This window comes from Polyodon spathula, chromosome 36, assembly GCF_017654505.1.
Source record: "Polyodon spathula isolate WHYD16114869_AA chromosome 36, ASM1765450v1, whole genome shotgun sequence".
Classification (NCBI taxonomy): Eukaryota; Metazoa; Chordata; class Actinopteri; order Acipenseriformes; family Polyodontidae; genus Polyodon; species Polyodon spathula.
The window spans coordinates 196,575-223,146 of NC_054569.1; the positions used below are offsets into that span (position 1 = coordinate 196,575).

The 26,572-nt window shown below is 42.5% G+C and overlaps 1 protein-coding gene across 3 annotated transcripts; it reads left to right on the forward strand.

The window, feature by feature from the left end:
• The first annotated feature begins 393 nt into the window (after window positions 1-393).
• On the forward strand, window positions 394-24,453 carry LOC121304036 (butyrophilin subfamily 1 member A1-like). Of its 3 annotated transcripts, XM_041234986.1 has the most exons (13): window positions 395-929; window positions 1,729-1,806; window positions 2,868-3,209; window positions 3,746-4,027; window positions 4,772-4,879; window positions 4,968-4,994; window positions 7,501-7,527; window positions 8,199-8,228; window positions 8,358-8,384; window positions 16,812-17,363; window positions 17,839-18,396; window positions 18,643-19,203; window positions 21,560-24,452. In XM_041234986.1, exons 2-13 carry the CDS (start codon window positions 1,734-1,736, stop codon window positions 21,634-21,636), a joined length of 2,664 nt encoding a protein of 887 aa, XP_041090920.1. In that variant the 5' UTR covers window positions 395-929; window positions 1,729-1,733; the 3' UTR covers window positions 21,637-24,452. The 3 variants fall into 3 exon arrangements, with proteins under 3 accessions (XP_041090921.1, XP_041090920.1, XP_041090922.1); XM_041234987.1 differs by lacking the exon at window positions 8,358-8,384 and having other exon boundaries at window positions 394-929; window positions 21,560-24,453; XM_041234988.1 differs by lacking the exons at window positions 395-929; window positions 1,729-1,806 and having other exon boundaries at window positions 3,072-3,174; window positions 21,560-24,451.
• Window positions 24,454-26,572: the final 2,119 nt, after the last annotated feature.

Sequence of the window (26,572 nt, forward strand, 5' to 3'; positions counted from 1 at the left end):
TAATAATTGTACTATGTGATTCTTGAAATGTATTTTTTTGCTTGGGGGTCTATATGTAAAACTGTGATTACATTAGAGATAAACTAACTTAACCTGTAACAAAACTGCAATAGTGTATATATTTGATATTAAAATACATCGCGCAAACGATTATAGATAAACGCTGTTTGAAAGAAGAAAAGTACACCACTACAGAAAAACAATTCTTACATTCGTGCACAACATGATCATTCATATACAGTGATAACCCATAGCTTGTTATATTAGCACAGCAAAATACCACGTTATATTTTAATTGAAAGGTTGTGGAAAGCAGATCTCTCGCTCTCCTCTCTGATCGCTAAAATGCGAGCTCTTCCACTCGTGTAACGACATAGTCATGGACCAATCAGAACGCGAGACTGTATTGCCGTTCCATCCCCAGAACTGGGTCTGTATCATTCCTCTGACGTGCTGTGGGGGTGTCCCTGGGGATTCCTTTCCTAGCGGTTACATTGCTTTGCTTTTCTTGAAGGACATTCCTGGGTTTTATTGTTGCGGGTTGCAGGTTTAGAAAGAATCGGGGAAGATGTAATAAGTCAGTTATCAAAGTGTCACAATATCAAACTGTTTTACACCGCGCGTGGTGCTTAGACCGGGATTTTTTGGTTTTGGTTTTGGTTTTTGTTTTTGTTTGTTGAAGTGCCAACAACACAACATGTAGAAGTGGAAACACAGGAAGAACAGCCGTCCTGGTATTTCTTACCGTTAAGTTACTTGTGTTAAATCTGCAAGTATTTCAACATCTTATTCGTGTGAATCATGAATCGGTGGCAGGGCTTTACAGCAAATTAAACTTCACAATACAGCTCGGACATTAAAGTTGCTCCACTTCCTGTTTGCTTCAGTTTGAAAGCTGAAACAAAGACGGTGAAAAGCTGAAAGTCAAGGTAGGTAAAGCACAGTCTAAGGTGTTAAGGTCTTTGAGGGTTCCGCCAGAAACGCTGGGGTTCTCTTGTTGAGTTTTTTCTTAGTTCCCAGTATTAATAAATAAATAAAAAAATTAAAAAAAAACAAAAAAAAAAACAGCAGTGTCCATTACTGTTCAGTGAGTTAGTAGAAGCCTACCGTTGTGCTAAAGAAGCGACTTTGTGTTTTGCTGCCTTGAACTGTTTTTAAGAACGTAAACTGCTTAATATGTATTGTGCATTCTGAAGTTCCCAAACTTTACTGTTCTTTGGGACCCCCTTAAGAGATCCAGACTAGCGGCTTACTTTCAGCACAAAATTCTCACGGGATTTAAGAATCGCCCTGACTGTAATCTCGGAGGATGCGTGCGCTAGTTAGACCTGCGCTGCGCCTCAGATATCAATCAGAAAGAGGAGATCTAACTAACGCATCCTCCTCGAACCAGGGGTTTTACCTGTATTTGTTGCAGTAAATATGCTGGTTATTTTATGCAGCAATAAAGAAAGTATTTTTGGTTTATAAGTTTTGAAATCTAAGTTTTCTGTATACTAGAGCCTGGACCAAATCAAAACTTTGACCCCCTACCTGCTACTGATGGCTTTGTCTTGTTTTGTTGTCAGAAGGGTATTCCTTCTACCCCATACATGAGGGTTTGTAACCAGGCTTAGGGCTACTCAACTCTGGCCTCCACTGTCAACTAGTGTGGCTCTGGGTGTGCAGTCTGTCAGAGGCTGCGAACACATTTATAACTGAGGTGTTTTATCACCTTGTTGTTTTCAGTGGAAATGAAGATGAGATTCCTAGGGATGGTGTGTCTCTTTGTCTGGAGTTTGCTGCTGGCTGTTTCCGCACAGACAGGTGAGAGGGGCTGTAGAAATGAAACTGCACGGCAGTTTTGTTTTCCACAAAAAGGGAAACAAAACTGAACCAGGTAACTACAGACCAGTAAGCCTGACTTCTATTATATGCAAACTTATGGAAACTATAATAAGATCCAAAATGGAAAATTACCTATATGGTAACAGGGTCCTGGGAGACAGTCAACATGGTTTTAGGAAAGGGAGATCGTGTCTAACTAACTTGCTTGATTTTTTTGAAGATGCAACATCGATAATGGATAATTGCAAAGCATATGACATGGTTTATTTAGATTTCCAGAAAGCTTTTGACAAAGTCCCGCACAAAAGATTAATTCTCAAACTGAACGCAGTTGGGATTCAAGGAAACGCATGTACATGGATTAGGGAGTGGTTAACATGTAGAAAACAGAAAGTACTGATTAGAGGAAAAACCTCAGAATGGAGTGTGGTAACCAGTGGTGTACCACAGGGATCAGTATTAGATCCTCTGCTATTCCTAATCTACATTAATGATTTAGATTCTGGTATAGTAAGCAAACTTGTTAAATTTGCAGACGACACAAAAGTAGGAGGAGTGGCAAACACTGTTGCAGCAGCAAAGGTCATTCAAAATGATCTAGACAAGATTCAGAACTGGGCAGACACATGGCAAATGACATTTAATAGAGAAGTGTAATAGAAATTGTGAGGGTCTGGAATCAACTCCCCAGTAATGTTGTTGAAGCTGACACCCTGGGATCCTTCAAGAAGCTGCTTGATGAGATTTTGGGATCAATAAGCTACTAACAACCAAACGAGCAAGATGGGCCGAATGGCCTCCTCTCGTTTGTAAACTTTCTTATGTTCTTATGTTCATTATGAGAACATGTAACACACACACACACACACACACAATAAACCCACTTGAGTTCCCCTTTAGTACATAACTTTAGAAAATAAAAACACATAAATCATTGAATTTAGTGGTCACTTACACCAGGAGGTTACATGAGAAGGTTTGACTGTATTCTCCTCTTTAAAAACCATTTTGTACAGTAATTCCTTCTTTTTTTTTCTCAGATGGCCAGACTGTCGTTGTCTCTGATCAGCCTGTCTTTGCTGATCCTGGAGAAGATGTCACCTTGCCCTGTCACATTTCACCCAGGGTCAATGCTGTGGACATGGAGGTGACGTGGTTCAGGGATAAATTAAAAAGCCCAGTCCATTTATATCAAAACCAAATACATCAAACAGATAAGCAGGACCTATCCTACCGGGGTCGCACTGCTCTCTCGGCACTGCAGACTGGAGATCTCTCTCTGAAACTGCGGGATCTCAGACTCTCCGATAGTGGTGTCTACACCTGTGCAGCTGATGATGGCAAATGGTATGAAGAAGGAAAAATTGAACTGATAGTCATAGGTAATGTTTGATGTGCAAGTGTTGGATATAAATTAAAAGATGTTGAGTTTAGATTATATAATTCTATAGCTAGACCATACAGTCAAACCTGCTTACTATCACTCCTGTCAAATTTAAAATGTCCTAAATATAATGCAAGTCGATGGAAACAAACTCCTGATTTGTATCACTTCTGTTATTTCTGGTTAATATCAATCAAATTTAACAGGCTTACAATTAATTTCACTCCCACTTAATAACACTTTCAACTGCCGTTCTGTAACTAACTGTATTTTTGCTCATTCTGGTCCTGAGACAGGGATTACCCAGCCAACTTGAGCCCTCTCTGCCTGGGTGGCGCTCGGCCAGTTATGCACTGCCCCCTGGGAGCTCCTGGCCACGCTGTTTTAAGCATGCCAAAGTGTTTGGCCCTGCCTGTTAAGACACGCTGTCTAAATACGAGCTTCTCCTTGTCATGTGCGTGCTACCTCACAGTCCAGCAGTGGAGGGATTTTCAAGTGCATGGAAACCCCATCGTTATCTCTCTTCCCTAACAGTTCTGGGGACCCAGCCCTCAATCTCCATGGACTCTACACAAGAAGGTCAGGCCAGGATAGCGTGCACATCAGAGGACTGGTACCCTGAACCTGCGGTGCTCTGGAGTGACAGGGATGGAAACGACGTGACGTCACTGTCCAGCACAAGAGTGTTCAAGGACAGTCAGGGGTTTGTCAGCATCAGGAGCTACATCCCAGTCAAACAGCAGTCCAACGTGTTTGCTTGTCTGCTTAGAAGTAAAACACCAAAATCAGTCCGGGAATCCAAACTCCACATATCCAGTGAGTAGTACATCCTTGTGATTGAGCCCGGTTTACACTGACCATAGATTTATTATGTTATTTCTTAGTTAAGTGGTTCTGCTAAGAAAAAATAACAATAAATAACTGAATGCAGAGATACTGGCAAACCCATTGCAGCTTCCTGCAGTAGAAATGTATCATCCTAGTTTAGGCTTGGACCAAATCAAAACTTTGACCCACCTGCTAATCTCAAATTACAAACCAAGCAGCATTAATGGCAGTGTGGCTTCCCTCTGGGGTAGAAGGAATAACCGACAAACAAAAAAGACCCCAGCCTCAGGAGCAGGTTTGCAGTTTGCGATGAGTGGGTAGGGAGTCAAAGTTTTGATTTGTTCCAGGCCTTAATGGAACTGGTTGTGAATTTCACGATACAATTTACTCTGCACTGGAACTGAAGTGTTCTGTCTGCTTCACCCATACATCACTGCTAAACTGTCTCTTAACAAAGACACAGCATTACTGTTTGTTTCGGTACTTCGGGTGACCACCTTTGACTTGAGTTACAGCTGTAAAATGTGCTTCTGTAGCTGTGCACTAGTTATTAGTGCACCATTCTAGGTGCTTTGTTGGGAGGTGCAATAGCTAAGAAATAAAAAATAAGTAATAGTATGTATCACCCATCTTAACAGTGACATATTTATCTTATACTGGGTTCATTATTCATCTCCTTATTATATCATTTCCCCTGAATTAAAAATGCTGTGTGTTTTTTATTTTTTCCAGAGGACTTTTTCCCAGGAGTCTCTGGATGGCAGGTGGCTTTCTCCTTGACTTTAGCTCTCAGTATTGCAGCCATTCTTCCACTGGTGCTCCAATGGATAAGAATGGACAGTAAGTATTTATCTATCTTGTGAGGCATTTCATATACTGTGTGCATTTAAAAGTGTACAATAATATTGACTGTTCTGTTTTCCTCTAGGAAAGGAGAAGCAGCTTGCAGTTAATGGTGAGTAAAGTTGAGACTTCACCACATGATACTATACTAACCCTAACCCTAAACTACCCACCCAGAGAGACTGTACCACCCCATACTATACTAACCCTAACCCTAAACTACCCACCCAGAGAGACTGTACCACCCCATACTATACTAACCCTAACCCTAAACTACCCACCCAGAGAGACTGTACCACCCCATACTATACTAACCCTAACCCTAAACTACCCACCCAGAGAGACTGTACCACCCCATACTATACTAACCCTAACCCTAAACTACCCACCCAGAGAGACTGTACCACCCCATACTATACTAACCCTAAACTACCCACCCAGAGAGACTGTACCACCCCATACTATACTAACCCTAACCCTAAACTACCCACCCAGAGAGACTGTACCACCCCATACTATACTAACCCTAAACTACCCACCCAGAGAGACTGTACCACCCCATACTATACTAACACTAACCCTAAACTACCCACCCAGAGAGACTGTACCACCCCATACTATACTAACCCTAACCCTAAACTACCCACCCAGAGAGACTGTACCACCCCATACTATACTAACCCTAACCCTAAACTACCCACCCAGAGAGACTGTACCACCCCATACTATACTAACCCTAACCCTAAACTACCCACCCAGAGAGACTGTACCACCCCATACTATACTAACCCTAACCCTAAACTACCCACCCAGAGAGACTGTACCACCCCATACTATACTAACCCTAACCCTAAACTACCCACCCAGAGAGACTGTACCACCCCATACTATACTAACCCTAACCCTAAACTACCCACCCAGAGAGACTGTACCACCCCATACTATACTAACCCTAACCCTAAACTACCCACCCAGAGAGACTGTACCACCCCATACTATACTAACCCTAACCCTAAACTACCCACCCAGAGAGACTGTACCACCCCATACTATACTAACCCTAACCCTAAACTACCCACCCAGAGAGACTGTACCACCCCATACTATACTAACCCTAACCCCACCCAGAGAGACTACCACCCCATACTATACTAACCCTAACCCCCACCCAGAGAGACTGTACCACCCCATACTATACTAACCCTAACCCTAAACTACCCACCCAGAGAGACTGTACCACCCCATACTATACTAACCCTAACCCTAAACTACCCACCCAGAGAGACTGTACCACCCCATACTATACTAACCCTAACCCTAAACTACCCACCCAGAGAGACTGTACCACCCCATACTATACTAACCCTAACCCTAAACTACCCACCCAGAGAGACTGTACCACCCCATACTATACTAACCCTAACCCTAAACTACCCACCCAGAGAGACTGTACCACCCCATACTATACTAACCCTAACCCTAAACTACCCACCCAGAGAGACTGTACCACCCCATACTATACTAACCCTAACCCTAAACTACCCACCCAGAGAGACTGTACCACCCCATACTATACTAACCCTAACCCTAAACTACCCACCCAGAGAGACTGTACCACCCCATACTATACTAACCCTAACCCTAAACTACCCACCCAGAGAGACTGTACCACCCCATACTATAACTAACCCTAAACCCCACCCAGAGAGACTGTACCACCCCATACTATACTAACCCTAACCCTAAACTACCCACCCAGAGAGACTGTACCACCCCATACTATACTAACCCTAACCCTAAACTACCCACCCAGAGAGACTGTACCACCCCATACTATACTAACCCTAACCCTAAACTACCCACCCAGAGAGACTGTACCACCCCATACTATACTAACCCTAACCCTAAACTACCCACCCAGAGAGACTGTACCACCCCATACTATACTAACCCTAACCCTAAACTACCCACCCAGAGAGACTGTACCACCCCATACTATACTAACCCTAAACTACCCACCCAGAGAGACTGTACCACCCCATACTATACTAACCCTAACCCTAAACTACCCACCCAGAGAGACTGTACCACCCCATACTATACTAACCCTACTATACTACCCACCCTAACCCCATAAACTACCCACCCAGAGAGACTGTACCACCCCATACTATACTAACCCTAACCCTAAACTACCCACCCAGAGAGACTGTACCACCCCATACTATACTAACCCTAACCCTAAACTACCCACCCAGAGAGACTGTACCACCCCATACTATACTAACCCTAACCCACCCACCCAGAGAGACTGTACCACCCCATACTATACTAACCCTAACCCTAAACTACCCACCCAGAGAGACTGTACCACCCCATACTATACTAACCCTAACCCTAAACTACCCACCCAGAGAGACTGTACCACCCCATACTATACTAACCCTAACCCTAAACTACCCACCCACAGAGACCACATCCCTGCACCTGAGAGTTAACTGATGACACACAAACACACACATCAACAAGTTTATCGTGCTAATTTAATGGAACTGGTTATGAATTTCATGCTGCAATTTTAATCTGAACTGAAATGTTCCGTCTGCTTCATTCTTCAGCTGTTGTGCATCTTCGTAAGGAACTTGGTAAGGGCTGTTTTTGTCATTCTATTTTCAGAATTAGCAGAAGACCTTGTAGTCATTCTGTGTGTGTACCTGTGTTGGTTTTGTTTACATTTCTGCAGCTGGTACAGGACACACTGTTATTGCTGGTATGAGTGTTGCTGCTTCTCCTATTACTGCTACAGCTGCTGTAATAATTACAGGCACGCCATGTGCTCATCACAGTTAGCAACATGAATTGCACAGCTGCATTGCGATTCATTAGCCAGGGTTAGTCTGATCAGGTCATTCTAATACTGTTTGTTACTGCAATGCATTAGGAAAATATGGTGGGGGGGGGGGGGGGGGGGGGGAATAATTTTGACTTAATCACTTAAATTGATCTAAATTGCAACAAAAAAAAGTTGTTTTTGGAAAATATATTTTGGTTATTACCAAAATATATTTCACAAAGAAATGTTAGCTGGAAGTAACATAGGTTAACTGGAAGACACATTGTTCAATTGAGGAACCTGCACAAAGAATTCCCTTTATTGATTTGAACTGATCTAGAACTAAGAGCAAGCCACAGCTCCAGCACTGAAGCAATGTGAGATAAGAGTCTGATCTGCTCAGTGTCATTCAATGTGTTCAGTAGAGGAGGGTTTTCCACCTCAGTGTTCCCAGACAGTAATCCAGCTCTCTTCTTTCCACAGAGTCTGTGAAGAGAGAGGTTCTTAAATCAGGTATGTAAACTGTGTGGAAACCCCCCCTGACTGACTGACACCAGCCCAGTGAGAGCTGCACGTCTTGTGAAGTGTAGAAAGTGCAGACGCAGTGATTGGAAGATAATGCTCTTTATCTCTGTGTTCTAGAATGGAGGTGGATCTGCAGCTCAGCAGGTATGTCTTCAACTGGTTCCTTTCACAGTGGAGAGCAAAACAACAGCAAACGGTACACTAGACTGTACTGTACACTGCGCATGTTCATCTGCAGAGTCAATTCCATTTTTTCAATTCCATTTGCAATCCAAGTTTCTTTTTCTTCTTAATGCAATCATTTTCAGCAAAGGCTTTATTGAGCAAACTAATACTGTATTCAACTTAATAACAAACTTGTCAGCTTGTAACCTGATAAACGTATGGCAATGTAGTCCCCCTCCCTCCCAAAATAGGCAGGACTGTATTTGAGTAAATAATCAAACGCCTGCGTGGTTTGAGCTGGCAGCACTGGTGATGGCACTATATTTTTACCTGATTTCTACCTGAGTATTTATTCTTTCTTGATTACGTGTACCCAGACCTGCTGACAGCTTCCAGGCTGACTCATTCAGCCGGGGCAGTCCTGGCAGCAGAAAAGCTGGTGAGGAAAGTGGTCTCCTGACCTCTCCCCCCTTCTTCATAGCCGGCAGCTCCCTCTGGTGGGGCTCCGGCCACACTGACCCCTGCAGCCAAGCAGAGCTGATGGCAACCCCTGGAGAAGCAGAGCCGGCAGCCCCAGGCGAAGGCAGCAGCGGACCCTCGGGAGGTGAACTCGGGAGGGAAGCCCCTGGCCATAGAGGCGGCAGTGGGAGCTCCGCTTCTCCCTCATACCCTGCCACCGGTGGCTCCACAGGCAATGCGGAGCAGCAGGCAACCCCAGCCGATGCGGAGCAGCAGGCAACCCTGGGCGAAGCGAGGCAGGCATCCCCGAACGATGATGTGAAGGCATCCTCGAGTGATGACGTAAAGGCATCCTTGGGCGGTGTCGTGCAGGCATCCACGAGCAATGACGGAGACAAGCTGGGGTGTGGGCTTTGGCCCTCTTCTCGGCCACTGCAGCCGGGAGGTTCTTCCCTGTGTTTCCCTCAACAGCCTATCGAAGGGCTGCTGAGGACCGCCAGCATCTAGTCCTGGTCCTTCTGGTGAAGGGAGAGGCAGCTCCTGCTCTTCTTCCCCTGATGATGATGGAGGCAGAGGCAGCTCCAGCTCCTCTCCTCGTGATGGTGGGGGAAGTGATACCAGCAGGCAGTCATCCTCTGCTGGTGGGGGAAGTGATACCAGCAGGCATTCACCCTCTGCTGGTGGAAGGGGACCCAGCAGACATTCACCCTCTGCTGGTGGACAGGGACCCAGCAGGCATTCACCCTCTGCTGGTTGATGGGGTCTCAGCAGGCATTCACCCTCTGCCGGTGGAGGCGTGTAGTCTCCTGGCGACGGACGTGGGAGTGGCGTGTAGTCTCCTGGCAATGGAGGTGGGAGTGGTGTGTAGTCTACCCTTGTTACAGGGGACTGGTGCGGCTCTTCCTCACTTGCAGGGAACTGTTGTGGCTCTCCCTCTGGCTGGCGGAGATGGGGACAGCAGGCATTCTTCCTCTGCTGGTGGAGATGGGGACAGCAGGCATTCTTCCTCTGCTGGTAGAGGTGGGGACAGCAGTCATTCTTCCTCTGCTGGTGGAGATGGGAGCTGGAAGTCGTCTCCTTCAGCCCAATGAGGGTGCAGGTAGGCATGGCACCTCCCACTTGGAATGCAACCTGCTGGGGCAGTCCCATATCGGCAGCCAAGTAGTTGATCACCACGGCTGCTGGCTTCACAAAGGGCACTGGGTAGTATTGTTGTTCCCAGCGTTCCCAACGTTCCCCATCTCTGCAGGTCACCAACCAGTGGGAGGTCCTCGCCGCTCCACTCCGGATCTGCCACCCAGTCCAGCATCTCCTCAGAGGACGGGAAAGGCTCTGTCTCCTCCCTCCTGGGCTGTGGATGCTCGGGCTCCTGCCCCTTCTTGGGCCGTGGACGCACCGACTCCCCCTTTTGTGGGTGGTAGTCGTCAGACCAGAACCAGGAACCAATAAATAAACAACAGAGAGGTGGAGTTTGGTGAAGCTGAGCGATTGGTTTTGCTCAGCATTTAATAACTGAAGAGACAGAAAATGAAAGGTTGTAAAGACAAACAAAACACAGGACAAAGAACTTTCGCCAAAATAAAGCGACAAACAAAACGGACTACACAGACAAACACGGTGAGCTGATATTTTAACTATTACTATGATTATTACCTCTGTCTCCAGTTCCGTTCTCCACTCACTGAACACACCACTGAGTGAAACATGCAGCTGTACCGAGACTCGATTGCTAATCAATCATTCAATTGGAGTCGCGGTACAACTGCACGTGAATTAATAAAGTGCAATTCCCCGTGCTCACATATTACTATGTTTTACTTGCACGTGAAGTGCTGTGCAATCCTTGTGCCTCAATACAAATATACATTTTAAACACTCGTGTTACACAGACCCGTTTATATCCCGTGAACCAATGACTGTACACCAACATTAACACACAGCACGTACCATACAACACAAATAAATAGCCCAGGGGCGGGGCACTTTGCCACACTTACATGTTTTACAAATTGAATTTCCAAACAGTTTGAGCGAGGAATTGTCATTCACGCCATGTATACTAGGGTTACTTGTTTAGTTTTACTTAGAAATTACAAAAACAAAATTCTCGCAAAAAAGAAATTCTAATAAAATATCAATTTGTCAGAATTCACACCTACTGTTTTTATTGTTAGATATGCTCTGAACACACTCTTAAACTCAGGGGAGACATTCAAGAGGCCATAGAGATGTTTCAGACTCCTGTAAGTGGATTGATTGTTCATGCACTGGGTTTGCAACATATCCGTGACTTTTTAATAATCAAGAAAAACACACATTTCATTTGAAGTTTTAATGAATCAGAGCAGTACAAGCGCTCTTTTCAGTTTATTAAATGCTTAAAATATTGGTTACGGAGACCACCATAAATCCCAAGTAAATATCAGTCTGGGCAATCTAGTGCTTTACAGGGTTAACAGCATTAGTACTTCAATACAATAATATGAATATGGTTATTAGATATTTATCTCTTAGGCAAAAAGCTAAAAAACGCCCACTGCTAAATTCTAGGACATTCAAAAAAAAAAAAGTGTGTGTGTGTGTGTGTGTGTGTGTGTGTGTGTGTGTGTGTGTGTGTGTCACTCTCTTAAGGCTAAAACATAATTTCTATATCTTATAGCAATGCATCAATATAAAAGAGATATTAAATTCAAAATATGCTTACCTTCCAGTATATGGAAGTGTATTGTAAGATATATTGAAAAATAAGAACTGTCTTCGAAAGGCAGAGACTTGACTTTGACCAAACAGTAGTCAGTTTTTCCGAGGCCTTCAGAGCACTGATCACACAACTTGTAGTTAGCAAGTTGAGCGGTACATGACTGGGGTTTTGCCTTGGATTTTATAGGATTTTCTCTCCATTGAATACATCATGAGTCCCAATGAAATCTGGTCATCAATCTGCCTTGACAGTTCCCATCTTTGAGTTAATGATATTTTCTAGAAGGATCTAGTCAACTCCTTTTAAACCCAATTGGAGATAACGTCTTTCCAAAAATATTGAAACATAATTTCATCGCTCTCTTCTTCCTAACCCCTCCTTTCTCTAAAAAGTCAGGTGAAACAAAGTTCACAGGATCCCTGCTACACTATAATGCAATACTATACAAGTTTATATGTGTAAAAAAAGATATATATATATATATATATTTATATATTTAACATCAACTTTCTGTGTGATTAGATTAACCTGATCCTACTATATTCCTTCTGAGTAACTTATCTAATCACCTTTTCAGTTTGGTTTACTTTCATATACAGATATGTTAACAAAATATGGAACGAAAAGACTGTAGGGCTGGAGACTCAAACTCAATTTACATGCGGGCCAATGTCGACCCTGAAATCCTAATGGAGGGCCAATGACATTTTTACAGTTTGGGTTTGCCAAAGATTTTTTAGTGTTTGCCAGACACCTGGCAACGCTTCAGTTCTGCGAGTCTGTTGATGTTTGGCCTCTGACTGAGCAGTTGAAACCTTCAGGATTGCAGCAAGGTGTGCATTAGATCATTTTGTTCTGTATTTTGACTTGTTATATTCATAGTGGGGAAAAAAAGTTTCTCACAAATATACGTGCTGCCGAACAGAGCCATGGTTTTTCTGAAGCTTTTGCAAAAGCTGTGGGTAAAGATGGTGGTAGCTGCTTGAAGAACTGTGTGATATTTCCTTGGGCTTCCTTGAATTTATTCTTCAAAGGTGTGTTGCATTGACAATCAATGAGCTTATTAAAAGCTCTATAAATCACTTGGTGCTGATTCCACATCAACTAAAAATGGATTTGCAAACAACTGGAAGCTTACTCTTTGCTTTCTGAAATCTGCAAAACGCTGATCAAATTCCTCCAAAAGCAGGTTTAGCAGCGTATTCAGCACCACTGAACTGCATTTCGATGTCCAGCTCTTCCAGAAGTGACTTGCATGATGAGAAATGAGTGAGATTACTCTTTGAAATCTGATTTTTCCACAGTTTCAGTTTAGTTGTGATCATCACTGTTGTCACAAGCTGACCAGGACCTTGTAGCTTCAGGTTTAGGTTATTCAAATCTTGGGTGATATCAACAAGGAAAGCAAGATCCGTCATCCATTTTGTGTCTTCAAACTCTGACAGAGGCATATTAATCTCCTCCATGAACCTTTTCACCTCTGTTTTTAACTCAAAGAATCTTTTTAAAACAGTGCCCCTGCTTAGCCAACGCACCTCTGTGAAGTACAGCAAGTCACCATATTTGAATTCAATTTCCTCCAAGAAAGCACAAAACTGTGCTGCAAGCCCCTGGAGCAAATGTACTTTTCGCATTTCACAACAACGGGCATAACGTTGTCGAGCTTCAAAGATTTACTGCACAGCGCCTGCTGGTGAATGATGCAGTGTAACGCTACTGGTTGCTCTGCGTTTTGTTCTTTTTTTGCACAAGCGCTACCAACCCGTTCTTTTTCCCAATCATTGCTGGGGCTCCATCTGTTGTTAAGCCTGCTAAAGAATGCCACTGCAGACCAGCGTGTTCTAGTGCGTCTCCTCCATTTTGAAAGATCTCACTTGCTGTTGTTCTACCGCGCACTGTAGACAAGCTTAGCAGTTCTTCCATGACTTGAAAGTTATTATCAACACCTCTCACAAATATCAACCAAATCGGTGCTGTCATCAAGCGTGATAGAGTATGCACTGAATGCTTTGCCTTTCTCGCAGAGCTGCTCCTCAAGATCTTTAGAAAGCTCAACAACACGCTCTGTTACTGTATTTGCAGACAGGCTAATATTGCTAAAAACATTTCTCCTGTCAGGACATACGACCTCAGACAGTTTGGTTATACAGTCTTTAATAAATTCACCATCAGTGAACGGCTTCCCAGACTTAGCAATCATTTCACTCAGCACAGAACTTGCCAAAACTGCTGCCTCTGACTCTTTTTTCACTTTCTGAAAAAGCTGTGTTTGCAGCACTAATCCTTTCTTTAGCTGCAAAGCTGTCTTCTCTCTCTCCTCCCCGATATTTCTCACACTGCTCTGCATGCTTTGTTGTATAGTGCCGTTTAATATTGTACTCTTTTAAAAGAGCAACTCTTTCCTTGCAAATCAAACATTGTGTATTCCACAAAAAAATAATCAACCGTCCACTTTTCTGAAATTGCCTGTGTTCGTGGTCAGTTTTTCTTTTAGACTGAGACATTTCTTTGCTCATTTTCGTTTGTTGGGGATCCCTAGCTGTACGATATATTTTTGAGTGACTGCTAAGATGAGTAGTTTATATAGTCAGCGCCACTCTTATTTTTTGTACTGATGCTGACTCAACGGAAAAAAAAAGTTTAGATCTGATCAATTATCTTTTGTCAATTGTTATGGCACAAAATGTTGGACTTTCACTGTCACCAAGCTATCAGTTCTGTTTTAATTAATATGAAACTCCACTGTAAGTACTTTTCCAAATTCACCGCATGAAGTCATTTTTTGGCCGATTCAAGAGATGCCTTGACCGGTATCTTTTCAGATAATACAAAAAAGTGTACATCCTAATTTTTATAACCAAGCTCTCATTATTTTCTAATAATATAATGAGATACGTACTCCTGTCTTTCTTAAAGCACCTTCCTTTGGTTATCATTCAAGGTTGGCAAATCCCATTTTTAAGAGCCAACACCGAATCCTGCTTTGAGGTGCCAAAGACTAAGCCTTATCTTTTGAAGGTCTAATGCCCTTCCAGAATTATACTGTGTGTCTGAGACAAACATCTACAGAAAAACCACATACCCCAAAATTATTTATTTCACGTTCAAACAAAATCTGCAAATTACCTCAGTTTATTACTGCAGTAAAATCTTTATATAACCTAAACATGTATATTCTTTGGTTTAATTGATATTGCAATGTTTAAAAGACACTTTTTGTTTAGTTGGAGAAATTGAACTAATTTTTAAATTGATTGAATTAAATCAACATTATTTCAAATGTCTTAACAATGTATTTACAATATTGTCAATGCCATGCTTCTGTTATAATAAACTTTTACTATGTTCTTTCAACAGTTTAGCTTTAAATGGCATTATAAGATGTATTCTAATGAAGTTACTTTAGTACAACACAGTGGTCCTCAAAGTGGTGCCCATGGGCAAATTCGTGCCCGTGAAGCCAGGCCATTGTGCCTGCGGCAGATGTTCTTAAATTATGGGTCATGAACACATTTCTGGCGGGTCGTAGCGTGGGAAAATAAAGAAAGCTTTAAAGATTTTCCAACACAAGCGCCACAGCAGTCTGGACAGGCTGCTCACTTATGCTGTGCTTGTACGTACGCGACATTTTTATTTTTTTTTCTGAATGGCTTTTGCGATACGATCAACCAATTGAATATCTGCATTGTCTCTGCGGGAGCCCAATCATAAGTTAGCAGGGCGGGACATAAACTGTGTCTGTTTCAGGTGCAGGTACCGACTGTAAGTTTAACCAATAGGAGAGTCAAATATCTGCCAAGTTTTATGCAGCTGTCCAATCATAAGCAAGCAGAGGTTGTTCACGGTATTCTGCATGAAAATTGAAGGCAAGTAATTAGCCAATGGGAAAGTGAAAGATCTGGCAGCTGTCCAATCATTTGTGAGCAGAGGCGGGGTGTTAATATGCCGGGTATGCACTGAATTTCGCCGACTGTTACTGAGAAAAATAATACAACAATTTTAAGTACAACATTCTCATAGCTGTATTATTGTAATCTAAATAAAAGATTTACTTCTAACCTTTTAGGTCAAGTCTTAGTACTTTTTTTCCAATAAGATACATGACTGCCCAGTCAATTAAACAATACAATTGTTCAGCTCCTAGAAATATAACAGCAGTTCTAAGACTTTAAAGTGTTGATTCAATTATTCTGTTTATATTACTTTAGAATACTTGCTTTTAAATCAGAGCCTGTCTTTAATTCGGACTCACTCCTTTCTTTAAATAAGAGACTTCAACCGGTTACCCTGTACACTCATTTTCTAAGTCTTTTTAGTTTTTCCATTACAAGATTTTTATTATTGTTCTACTTTAAACCTCTACATTAACAGAACATGTATATCTTTATTTCAAAGTATGTTTTTCCTTTTTTACTCAGCTCAACAGCTTTCTCCAAAAAGTTAGCTACCAAGGTCTGGAATCTAAATGAAAGAGTTGCCTACCTCTGATCAGGGTCTGCCAAGAGCTGGTCAGCCTGCTCTTTCTCTGCATGCTTTACATACACTGTACATAACAGCTACTTAATATTTTCTACCAAGTATACAGGTCTATTTGAAACAGAGTACACGCAGGATTGCTATGATTATTGACAGAGAGTAAATCATATTATTGAAATCAATACATGTTCGTTTAGATCATGTCTAACAACTCAGCACGTTCCCAACAGGATTGGAACTCTGCGCCAGGCTCAGCACTTTCCCAACAGGATTGGAACTCTGCGCCAGGCTCAGCTCGTACTGGTTCTGCGAACTATCTGGGCTCCCATTTCTACATTCTCATTCCCATCGTCAGTGGGAAAACACATTTTAACTGAATCTGGGTCCATCAAAGAACCGCACACCCTTGCAACCAAGGCCTTCCATGCAAAAGGATCTAATGACTTATAGCACAAAAGGGACGTGCCAGAACCATGTGTGACAAATAGTTATTAAGAAAACACTTATTTCTCAATCTAATGTGCCAATTAAGACTGATGCATAGTGGGAACTTAGTTGTGTGGTTGGGTGTACTAAGTGAGTTTAATGTCTATCTGGTTTGTGTCCTTTGAAATGTTTGTACTGCACTGACAAAGGCCTCAGCGCGTCTGCATGAAACTGCTTCTACTTTTAAAAGTTATTTTTAAGTCGGTTGCCATATTAAGAGATGAAGCATGATGGCTATTATTTCCTTCAATATATAATAACAATGTCTCCTCTCCTCTCCATAGTTGATGTGACTCTGGATCCTCGTACAGCGCATCCCAAACTCTTACTGTCTGAGGATTGGAAAAGAATGAGACGGGGAGAGACTTGGCAGGAAGTCCCTGAAAATCCAGAGAGATTTGATTCCATGCACTGTGTGCTGGGTAGGGAGGGCTTCACCTCAGGGAGACACTACTGGCAGCTGCATGTGGGGGGCAATACACAGTGGAAATTAGGAGTCTGCAGAGAGTCTGCCAAGAGGAAGGGGGACTTTAACATGGCTCCCCAGGAGGGTTACTGGATTGTGGAGTGGATGGAGAGTGGATGTAAATTTGCTGCTCTCACCGAGACCACCAAGACTCCCCTCTCCCTGAGCCTGAAGCCCCAGAAGCTGGGGGTGTATCTGGATTATGAGGAAGGACGGCTCTCCTTTTACAATGTAGACACCAGATCTCACATCTACACTTTCACTGACATGGAGTTCAATCCCAATGAGAAACTCTATCCACTCTTCTGGACTGGAGACAAGAAAACAGACCTTGTACTAAAGTCCCCTTTCTGGACTTCTCCAGCAACAGGTAAATACTCCCTCCTTCATTCCTTCTCTCCCTTACCAACTATCTTTTCATTCTATTCTTTGCTTTTTCACACAATATGTTTGTAGTTTTTAAAACACAAGTAAGTTCTGCACCAACTCAAAACTGACCCACCCTCTAATTGCAAATGACAAACCCAGTATTAATAGTGGGTTCCCTCTGGGGTAGAAAAACACGAGTTTCTTGACAATTATGTGGTACTATAGCCTCATCAAAGTGGCTGTAAGCAGTGCTTGAACGCATGAAAATGCAACTAAAAACATTCCAAAATATTTTGCTTGATTCTTGCACATTTCATCAAAATTTATCAAAAATACCTTTGGATGATTATTTTTAGAGCGCCCCAACACAAGTTGTTTCAGCCTAAACTTTGCAAAAAGAAGAAAAAAAGAAAAAAGAAAATCTATCTCTCCCTTTCTCCTAATAATATTAATAATGTCTCCTCTCCTCTCCACAGTTGATGTGACTCTGGACCCTGATACAGCACACCCCAAGCTCATCCTGTCTCACGATGGGAAACAAGTGAGATCTAGAGAGATACTGCAAGATCTCCCTGACAGTTCACAGAGATTTGATTACTGGCGCTGTGTGCTGGGCAGGGAGGGCTTCACCTCAGGGAGACACTACTGGCAGGTACAGGTGGGGAGGAATACAGTGTGGAGATTAGGAGTCTGCAGAGAGTCTGCCAAGAGGAAGGGGAAGATCAGCATGAGCCCCCAGCAGGGTTACTGGACTATGTGCTGGGATAAATATGAAGTTGTGTTTACAGCTGTCACTGACCCTGAGACACCTCTCCCCCTGAGTGTGAAGCCCTGGACACTGGGGGTGTATCTGGATTATGAGGAAGGGCAGCTCTCCTTTTACAATGTGGAGACCAGATTTCACATCTACACTTTCACTGCCATGGAGTTCAGTCCCAGTGAGAAACTCTATCCACTCTTCCATACTGAGGACAGCAAGACAGACCTTGTTCTGGAGTCTTCTTTCAGAACTTTCCCTCCCCCTGAAGCGAGTGGTAAATACTTCCCCCTTCTTCCCTCTCACCTTCCTTCCACTATCCTCTCCCTCTATTCTTCTCTTATTTCTTCCTTGCATCCACCAAGCATACATTCTCCTCCCTCTTTTAAGAGCCGAAAATAATTAAAAAATGGTATTTGCACTACGCTAACACTGCCTCCATCTCTTCCTCTCTTTCTCAAATCACTCCACTCTCCCACTGTGTGTTACTGATAATGACAACAACAATGTCTCCTCTCCGCAGTTGTGGATGTGACTCTGGATCCTGATACAGCACACCCCCTGCTCATCCTGTCTCCGGATGGGAAAAAAATGAGACCGAGAGAGACAAGGCAGCATCTCCCTGACAATCCAGAGAGATTTAATCGCTGGCTATGTGTGCTGGGCAGTGAGGGCTTCACCTCAGGGAGCCGTTACTGGCAGGTGCAGGTGGGGGGGAATACACAGTGGATATTAGGAGCCTGCAGAGCGTCTGCCCAGAGGAAGGGGGAGTTCAGCATGAGCCCTCAGCAGGGTTACTGGACTGTGGAGTGGAAGAGTGGAGATGAAAATGAATTCACTGCTCTCACTGACCCCCGGACCCACCTCTCCAAGAGTCTGAAGCCCCAGAAGCTGGGGGTGTATCTGGATTATGAGAAAAGGCGGCTTTCCTTTTACAATGTGGAGACCAGATCTCGCATCTACACTTTCACTGGCATGGAGTTCAATCCCAATGAGAAACTCTATCCACTCTTCTGGACTGGGGACAGAAATATAAACCTTGTGCTGGAGTCCTCCTTCAGCACTCCTTCCTCTGAAGTGCCAGGTAAATACTCCCTCCTTCCCACAATCCTCTCTTTCTATTCTTCTACTTTATCCTCAGCATATTTTCCCGTCATGCATATCCCAGGTTTATACTGTGGTCAGTGTTCAGAGTTTTAGTTTTTATTATTTTTATTTTTTTTTTACAGATTTTTGTATTTTTGTATTTTTTTTTTTCACTGATTTACACCGTTTTTTTTTTCAATCCTCTTTTTGTCCAAGGGAAGTGAGAGGTTAGCGCTTTTTTTTTTTAACATGTATTCGAACCTAAAAATAAGGTGTTCATATTCATCAGAAATGACAGAAATCAGAAATGCCTGGGTTTTTTTCTTGTTGTAATAATAAAATGTCTGAGGAGACAGTGTAACTGCAGCATTATTGACGGCTAGAAATGACATAATTCAAAACAGACGGAAATGAGCATCAGACGGGCATCACTCGTTTTCAAAAAAAAAAAAAAAAACATCGTCTTTTTTTTTTTCCCCCAATAAGTTTCCTGTTATCTATGAACTATAAAGTGAACAGTGAGTTTGTTTTAATTCTACAAAGCCGTTTGTTAAACACTTATATATATTGGTTGTTCGCTTAGTCTTTTCAGTTACACAACGCCTGAAGCACTGCAGTAATGCTAAAAACACGCAAGTGTAGAGTCTCGGCATGTCTGCTTTTTCTTCTCTCAGAAATGTTTGTTTAGCTACTGTTTGCTAACCAACGAATATTCGAACGAATATTCAAATCTTGGCCAGATAGCCGAGCATGAAAATGAATGTTTGTCCCAGCACTAACACATGCTAGTTTTGTATGACACTTACAGATCTGGGCTAATCACATATTTGTTTTCATTTTTGGTTTTCCAGCTCTCTAGCTCCCTTTAACATTAATTAATAGCTGTTAAACTGCAGACTTAATACAAGAAACATTGTTTAAATTAGCAGGAGAAAACAAAAGCATTACTAGGAACTAACACAGTGGAAGATAATAATAATAATCAGCTGAATTGGACAATGATTAGACTGAAGCAGCCAGAACGAAATACAGGTTCAGATAGAATCAGGTGAGATCACAATGCTGCACAATGTTGTTTGTTACTCAATCAAGATGTACAGCTGCCTCCAGTATTATTCACACCCTTCATAGACTAGAATGGGTTTTACAATGTACAGCTGCCTCCAGTATTATTCACACCCTTCATAGACTAGAATGGGTTTTACAATGTACAGCTGCCTCCAGTATTATTCACACCCTTCATAGACTAGAATGGGTTTTACAATGCACAGCTGCCTCCAGTATTATTCACACCCTTCATAGACTAGAATGGGTTTTACAATGCACAGCTGCCTCCAGTATTATTCACACCCTTCATAGACTAGAATGGGTTTTACAATGCACAGCTGCCTCCAGTATTATTCACACCCTTCATAGACTAGAATGGGTTTTACAATGTACAGCTGCCTCCAGTATTATTCACACCCTTCATAGACTAGAATGGGTTTTACAATGCACAGCTGCCTCCAGTATTATTCACACCCTTCATAGACTAGAATGGGTTTTACAATGCACAGCTGCCTCCAGTATTATTCACACCCTTCATAGACTAGAATGGGTTCACACACACACACAGTCACTGAGACTCACACACACACACACACACACACACACACACACACACACACCGAGACTCACACTCTCACACACACACACACACAGACACTGAGACTCACACTCTCACACTCACACACACACGCACACACACACAGACTGAGACTCACACTCACACATACACTCGCACACTCACATACAGACACACACACTGAGACACACGCACCACACACACACACACACACACACACACACACACACACACACACACACACACTCACACACTGACACTCACACTCTGACACTCACACACACACACACTCACACTCACACACTCACACACACACACACACACACACACACACACACGCGCGGTGTGTCATTCTGCTGCTCATTATTATTAAAATAATCCCCCGGTGGTATATTATTAGAGGCTTCTATTCCTTTTGGAAGCATTGAAATCGCCCTCCCCCCATCCCCAGAGCATCAAAAAAAAAAACCAAAAAACCTTGTCTTCTTGTTTAGCACAAATTAATCCAGTTGCTGGCCTACCTTCAGCTCTTTGCTGTTTGTTTTTTTTCCCCAGTCATTTAAGTTTTCATCGCAGTCATGTTTACATTTATTACAGCGGCGCTGTGTGATTAGAGTTGACCTCTACTAGAGTAATATTTTTTACTATTAGCACAGATGAGCCACCAACTGGAATATCCGCCCACGGAAAACCAAGAGTTGACTGTAATATAATAATGATGTCTCGACAGGTGATGTGTCTCTGGACCCTGATACAACACTCCAAGATCACTCTGTCTTAATGAGCCCTCGACCTTCCTCCCCCTGAGGGCAGACACTCTGTCAACCAGTGGACATCCTTCTGCAGCCAGGGGGCCAATGACACCCCTCCCCCAGGTCATACGTTTGTACCTTTTAATTGGGCTTTGTTTTTAAAAGGTACTGTATATTTAAACTGGGCATCAAATAATATCACATTCATATATGCTAGAGGTAAAATATATCTCTCATCCATAACATAGTTTGCTTGATATGTCTCCATTTTAATGTCTCCACTTTGGAGTTATATATATAGTGTGTGTGCGCGCATGTATGTATGTATGTATGTATGTATGTATGTATGTATGTATATATGTTACTGCACATGGGAAAGTGTTTCTCTCTCTGGCACAGTATCTCTCCAAGTGTGAAGACCACTACTTAAACTGTACCCTGAAATCAGTTGAATTTAGAATTGCAACTTAGTTGAATAATTATGACTCTTACATCAGACAAAGCCATGCAAGATCAACATACTGTAAATACAGTATGAGTATTGAGTTTTGTTAAAAAATGCTACTGGATATTCCAAATTGGGGAGAAAATGGGGTAAAAATAATGAAAAAAAAATGCTATAATACGGCCCACTGTGCATCCTGCACTTAACAGGAGCAAGGGAATACAAAGGGACACCAGGGCAATACGTCTGTAGCTAGGACTACTTGTGTGTATGATTAGTTTTAATCCGATTAACCACTTCAACTCCCAGATGAAAAAGTGAAACCCCTTCTCGGGTACCAGATTTTGAAATAATAATAATAATGTTTTCAAACCTGGAGTTGCTATAAAATGTTAACATATGAAGAATAATCCACAAACAAATGACCTAAACTGTGTTTTTATTTAACCCTTTACACCACCTTGGGTTCCAAAATTGTTTTTTGAGTTATGTTAAAAAATGCTATGATGGGGTCCCGAGTGGCACTGCATCCAGCCGAGGAGCTTCAGCGGAAGTGCAGGGTGCTATAGCCCTAGAGACTGGACATCGCCGCTGGTTCCATTTCAAACCAAACCCCTTCCAGTTTGCAGCTGGCTTACCTGTAAAGTAACAGAGTGCTCTTTTGTTTGTGAAAGTCACAAAGGGAAGTGATTTGTTTTCCAGGAACAAAACCCTAAAAAGCACTCGAATGGAGATCGCACTCTCTCTAGTTCCACGGCGGGGTGCACATCTGTGTAAAGAGCTGCAAGATGAAATGATGGAGGACTGGCATCGTGGTAGAGATCAGTAATAAACACCCAGGCCCCTGCTGTTCTTGCCTCCCGATCCTCTTCATCAAAATCACTGAGTGGCATCACTGTTAGTGGTATCGAAATCCACAGAACCAGGTTCAGAATCGCCATCGCTCCCTTTGCCACTCTCCGCGTGCGTCGACATGTTTAGCTTTTGCTAAAAGCAAATTAACTACAACTAAAACTAATAATATGAAACTCTATATATGGATATGGATTCTTGCAATATGTCCGAATGTCACCTGACATTTCTGCACTTTCAACAGCACCAGAACTGCCTGGGTGAAACCTGAAACGCTCGACTGAGAAACCGCTCGTAAAATAGTTTTGGGGAAACTTGATGTACCCACATATGGCATGGTACTGGGCATGGTACTGGAGGTGGGTTTGCGTACGTCGTGGCGTTGAAGTGGTTAGTAACTTAATTTTTTTCAGTACATTCAGTGCACACTATTTGCTGGCAATGCACAATATGAACATTAAAAACCAAACAAGTACAATACAGCCAGCCTACATGTTTTGTAATGACAAAAGTTTGTGTTAAACAAACAAAAAAAAAGATTGTACGTATTCTCTAGCGAGGGGTTTTACACATTTGCTTCAGTTTCTTGTTCTTCTGCCACTTCGTTCAGTGCTCAGATGTTCAAACCCGGTGGAGCTGAAGCAGACGCGCATAGCAGCAGACCCTTGATGGATTGCGTGGCCAGCGTTATGCATTTATCCAGTTAAACGCGTTGCACCGACTTTGGGACCACGCAGCTTCGTGCAATTAAGCAAATTATCCATTTAGTTGATTTATATTTAACTGAAATGTATAATCATAGAAAATGATGCATTATAAAGAGGGGCCAGTTGCATGTTATATAATTCAAACTGTATTTTTCATATTGCACCACAAAGCGCTTTACAATGACAAAAACAATACATATTACTAAACAACAGCATTACAAAAGAACAGAATAAAAACAAAAACGAATGCGTGAGCTGTATGATAAAAATGTGGGGGGACAGGTTTGGTTTCTTCTCACCCAAACTAAGCTGTAATAATAATAACAGCCAAAGATGTTATAATAGTAGAAAACACTAGTGGAGCCCTTTGAGTAAATTGTTGATGCTCACAACTGCCATATCTATTATAACTCCTGAATACTCGCTAAGACTTTTGCACAGCAGTGTCTACAAGATGGTTTTTAGTTTCATCATGAATTCCTATTATTTTATCATGCTGAAGTACAGAATTAGTTAATCTGAAATTCATTGTGAATTATGGACAATTATTTGAATGTGTTACCCACAAATAGTGACAAAATGCAATCCAAAAATAAAAATAAAAATGAAATATGTTCTGGGGAATTCAACAGGATATTACTGTTAATATATAACCCGAATTATTAAACACATTAGTAATCTGTGAGATTGTTTGTTTGTTTATTGAAGCTACCTAATAAATTACTGTTACTTTGCTCACTGCTGGGGGTTTGTTTGTTTTTTTCTGTAAAAAATGTGAATAAAAAAAAAAAAAAAAGTCCTGGGACCCCTGATCAGTTTTTACCGTTCCTGACGATATACGACAATACACCAAACCAGAGCAGCTGTTTCAACTCTACAGGTACGAGTGACACTTCAGGGTACTTGATGCTGCATGCAGTAGTGGTACAAGTCTGTTTTTAATTAGCCTAATCGTGTTGCTATAGAAACTAGCATGAACAGACACAAAGCTGCTGCTGTAGGGTCAGGGTAAGGACATGCAAACATTTGCTTCCAGATATGATAGGGGTGATTTATTGTTTCATTCTTAGCAGGTGCTCTTACCTGGGGCGACTTAGTTGTATACGAAAAATATACATTTCAAGAATCACTGTGCAATCTAAGGCACTTCACCAGAAGTGCGGGGTGCTATAGCCCTATAGGCTGGAGATCGCTGGTTCCAATCCAGGCTATGCCATCGCCAAAGGAGTCTGGAGGGGGTGGCGCACAGTTGGCCGAGCACTGCCCGGGTTGGGAGGGCCTAAGTCGGCAGGGTAATCCTTTGTCTCACCTCTGTACCAGTGACTCCTGTGGCGGCCGGACACCTGGCTGAGTTGCTGGCAGAACTGCGTTTCCTACGATGGCGCTACAGACAGGTCCGGTTTGGCTTCACTGCTGGCTTGCAGTGTGCTAAGAGGAAGTAGGTTTGACGGCGCATGTTTCGGAGGACGCTTGCTTGCTTGAGCGTGGTTGTCTTCATCTCTCCCAAGTCAATATAGGAGTTACAGCAACAGTGCTGAGACAAGGCCTTCAAAACAATTGGCTGTTCCAAATTGGGAGAAAATGGGGGTAAAAAATTCCAAATTTAAAAACAAAAAAACAAAAACAAGGAGGGACACCAGCCCATCAGAACCAGGACTGGGCACCCCTGCTCTACACCCATGAATGGGTTCCTAGGAGTGGCACAGCACTCCTAGGATAAAAGAAAACAGTCGTTTGAACAGCTTTCAACCTGCCCTTGGTGATGAACCCCAAACAAACATCAGCGGGAACCTGGGAGGACCAAAAGGTAACCCTTTTAAACTCCATAAAAAGAATATTATTGGAAATAAAAGGTACCTTTTTGATGGAAAAAAATTAAATAGTTTTAATTACATTACAAAATTGTATTCTTAATGTGATAATAATCATACACTGATTTTTAAATGATATTGGTTTTAAATAGTGAAAGCAACACAAATGCTCAAGCGATGGCCGCTCTTGTGGGTCCAGAAGGCGAGATTCTGGGCTAAACTATTTTATCACCCCACGCTACCATTTCACATCTAAGCAGAGCTTCCATTTCCCACATCTTAATAGAGTAGAGTAGAGCAAGTCTTTAACATCCCCAAGGGGCAATTTGCTTTACATGCAGGAGTCAAGCGAAAACATACAACATATATCAACAATATAATACAATACAGCAGCAATAAATACATGCATAGCAATAACAACAACCCAGTCACATGACCATCAGGGAAGTGCAAATAAGCAAGGGGCCAGCCCAAAGTCGGTTCACAACAGGTAATCGCGATCAACTGTCTGTGGCTAAGCATCGATACGTACACATTTATTTAAAAAATCGATAGCTGATGGAACGAAAGATTTCCTGAACCTAACAGTTCCACGCCTGGGGAGGCGAAACCTGCACCCCGAAGGTAGCAACCGGAACTCCCCACAGAGAGGGTGGTGGGAGTCCAGTAAAACGGACTGGGCCTTTCGAGAGACTCTCTCTTCATAGAGGTGAGAAAGATCATGGAGAGTAACACCAGTTATCTACAGCTTTGTTTGACAATGTTCCCAGTTTATTTTTGTTTTTCACACTAAGATTGCCAGTCCAGCTGATCATGGGAGACTCAATAAATGAAGAATAGAACACTTTCATCAGTGTAGTGTCCACATTAAAACTCCTCCGCTTCCTCAAGAAGAAGAATCTTTGGTTACCCTTTTTGCAGATGAGATCAGTGTTCGCATCAAAAGTAACCTTATTGTCAATGATGGTCCCCAGGTACTTCTATTGCTGCACAGACTCACCTGGTTCACCCTTGATGAGAGTCGGCACTGGGGGACAAGGCCTACGAAAATCAATAAACAATTATTTTGTCTTGGATACATTCAGTTGTAGAAAAGACTGGTCACACCATCTGACAAAGTCCTCTACAACCGGGCCATGACTCTGTTCCTCTCCATGTGGGAGGCTCACAATTACC

Coding starts and splice junctions, on each gene's coding strand:
- LOC121304036 (XM_041234986.1), top strand. CDS start 1,734: ATGAAGATGAGATTCCTAGGGATGGTGTGTCTCTTTGTCTGGAGTTTG. Junction 1,807..2,867: donor GGCTGTTTCCGCACAGACAG/GTGAGAGGGGCT, acceptor TTTTTTTCTCAG/ATGGCCAGACTGTCGTTGTC. Junction 4,995..7,500: donor GAAGCAGCTTGCAGTTAATG/GTGAGTAAAGTT, acceptor TTCATTCTTCAG/CTGTTGTGCATCTTCGTAAG.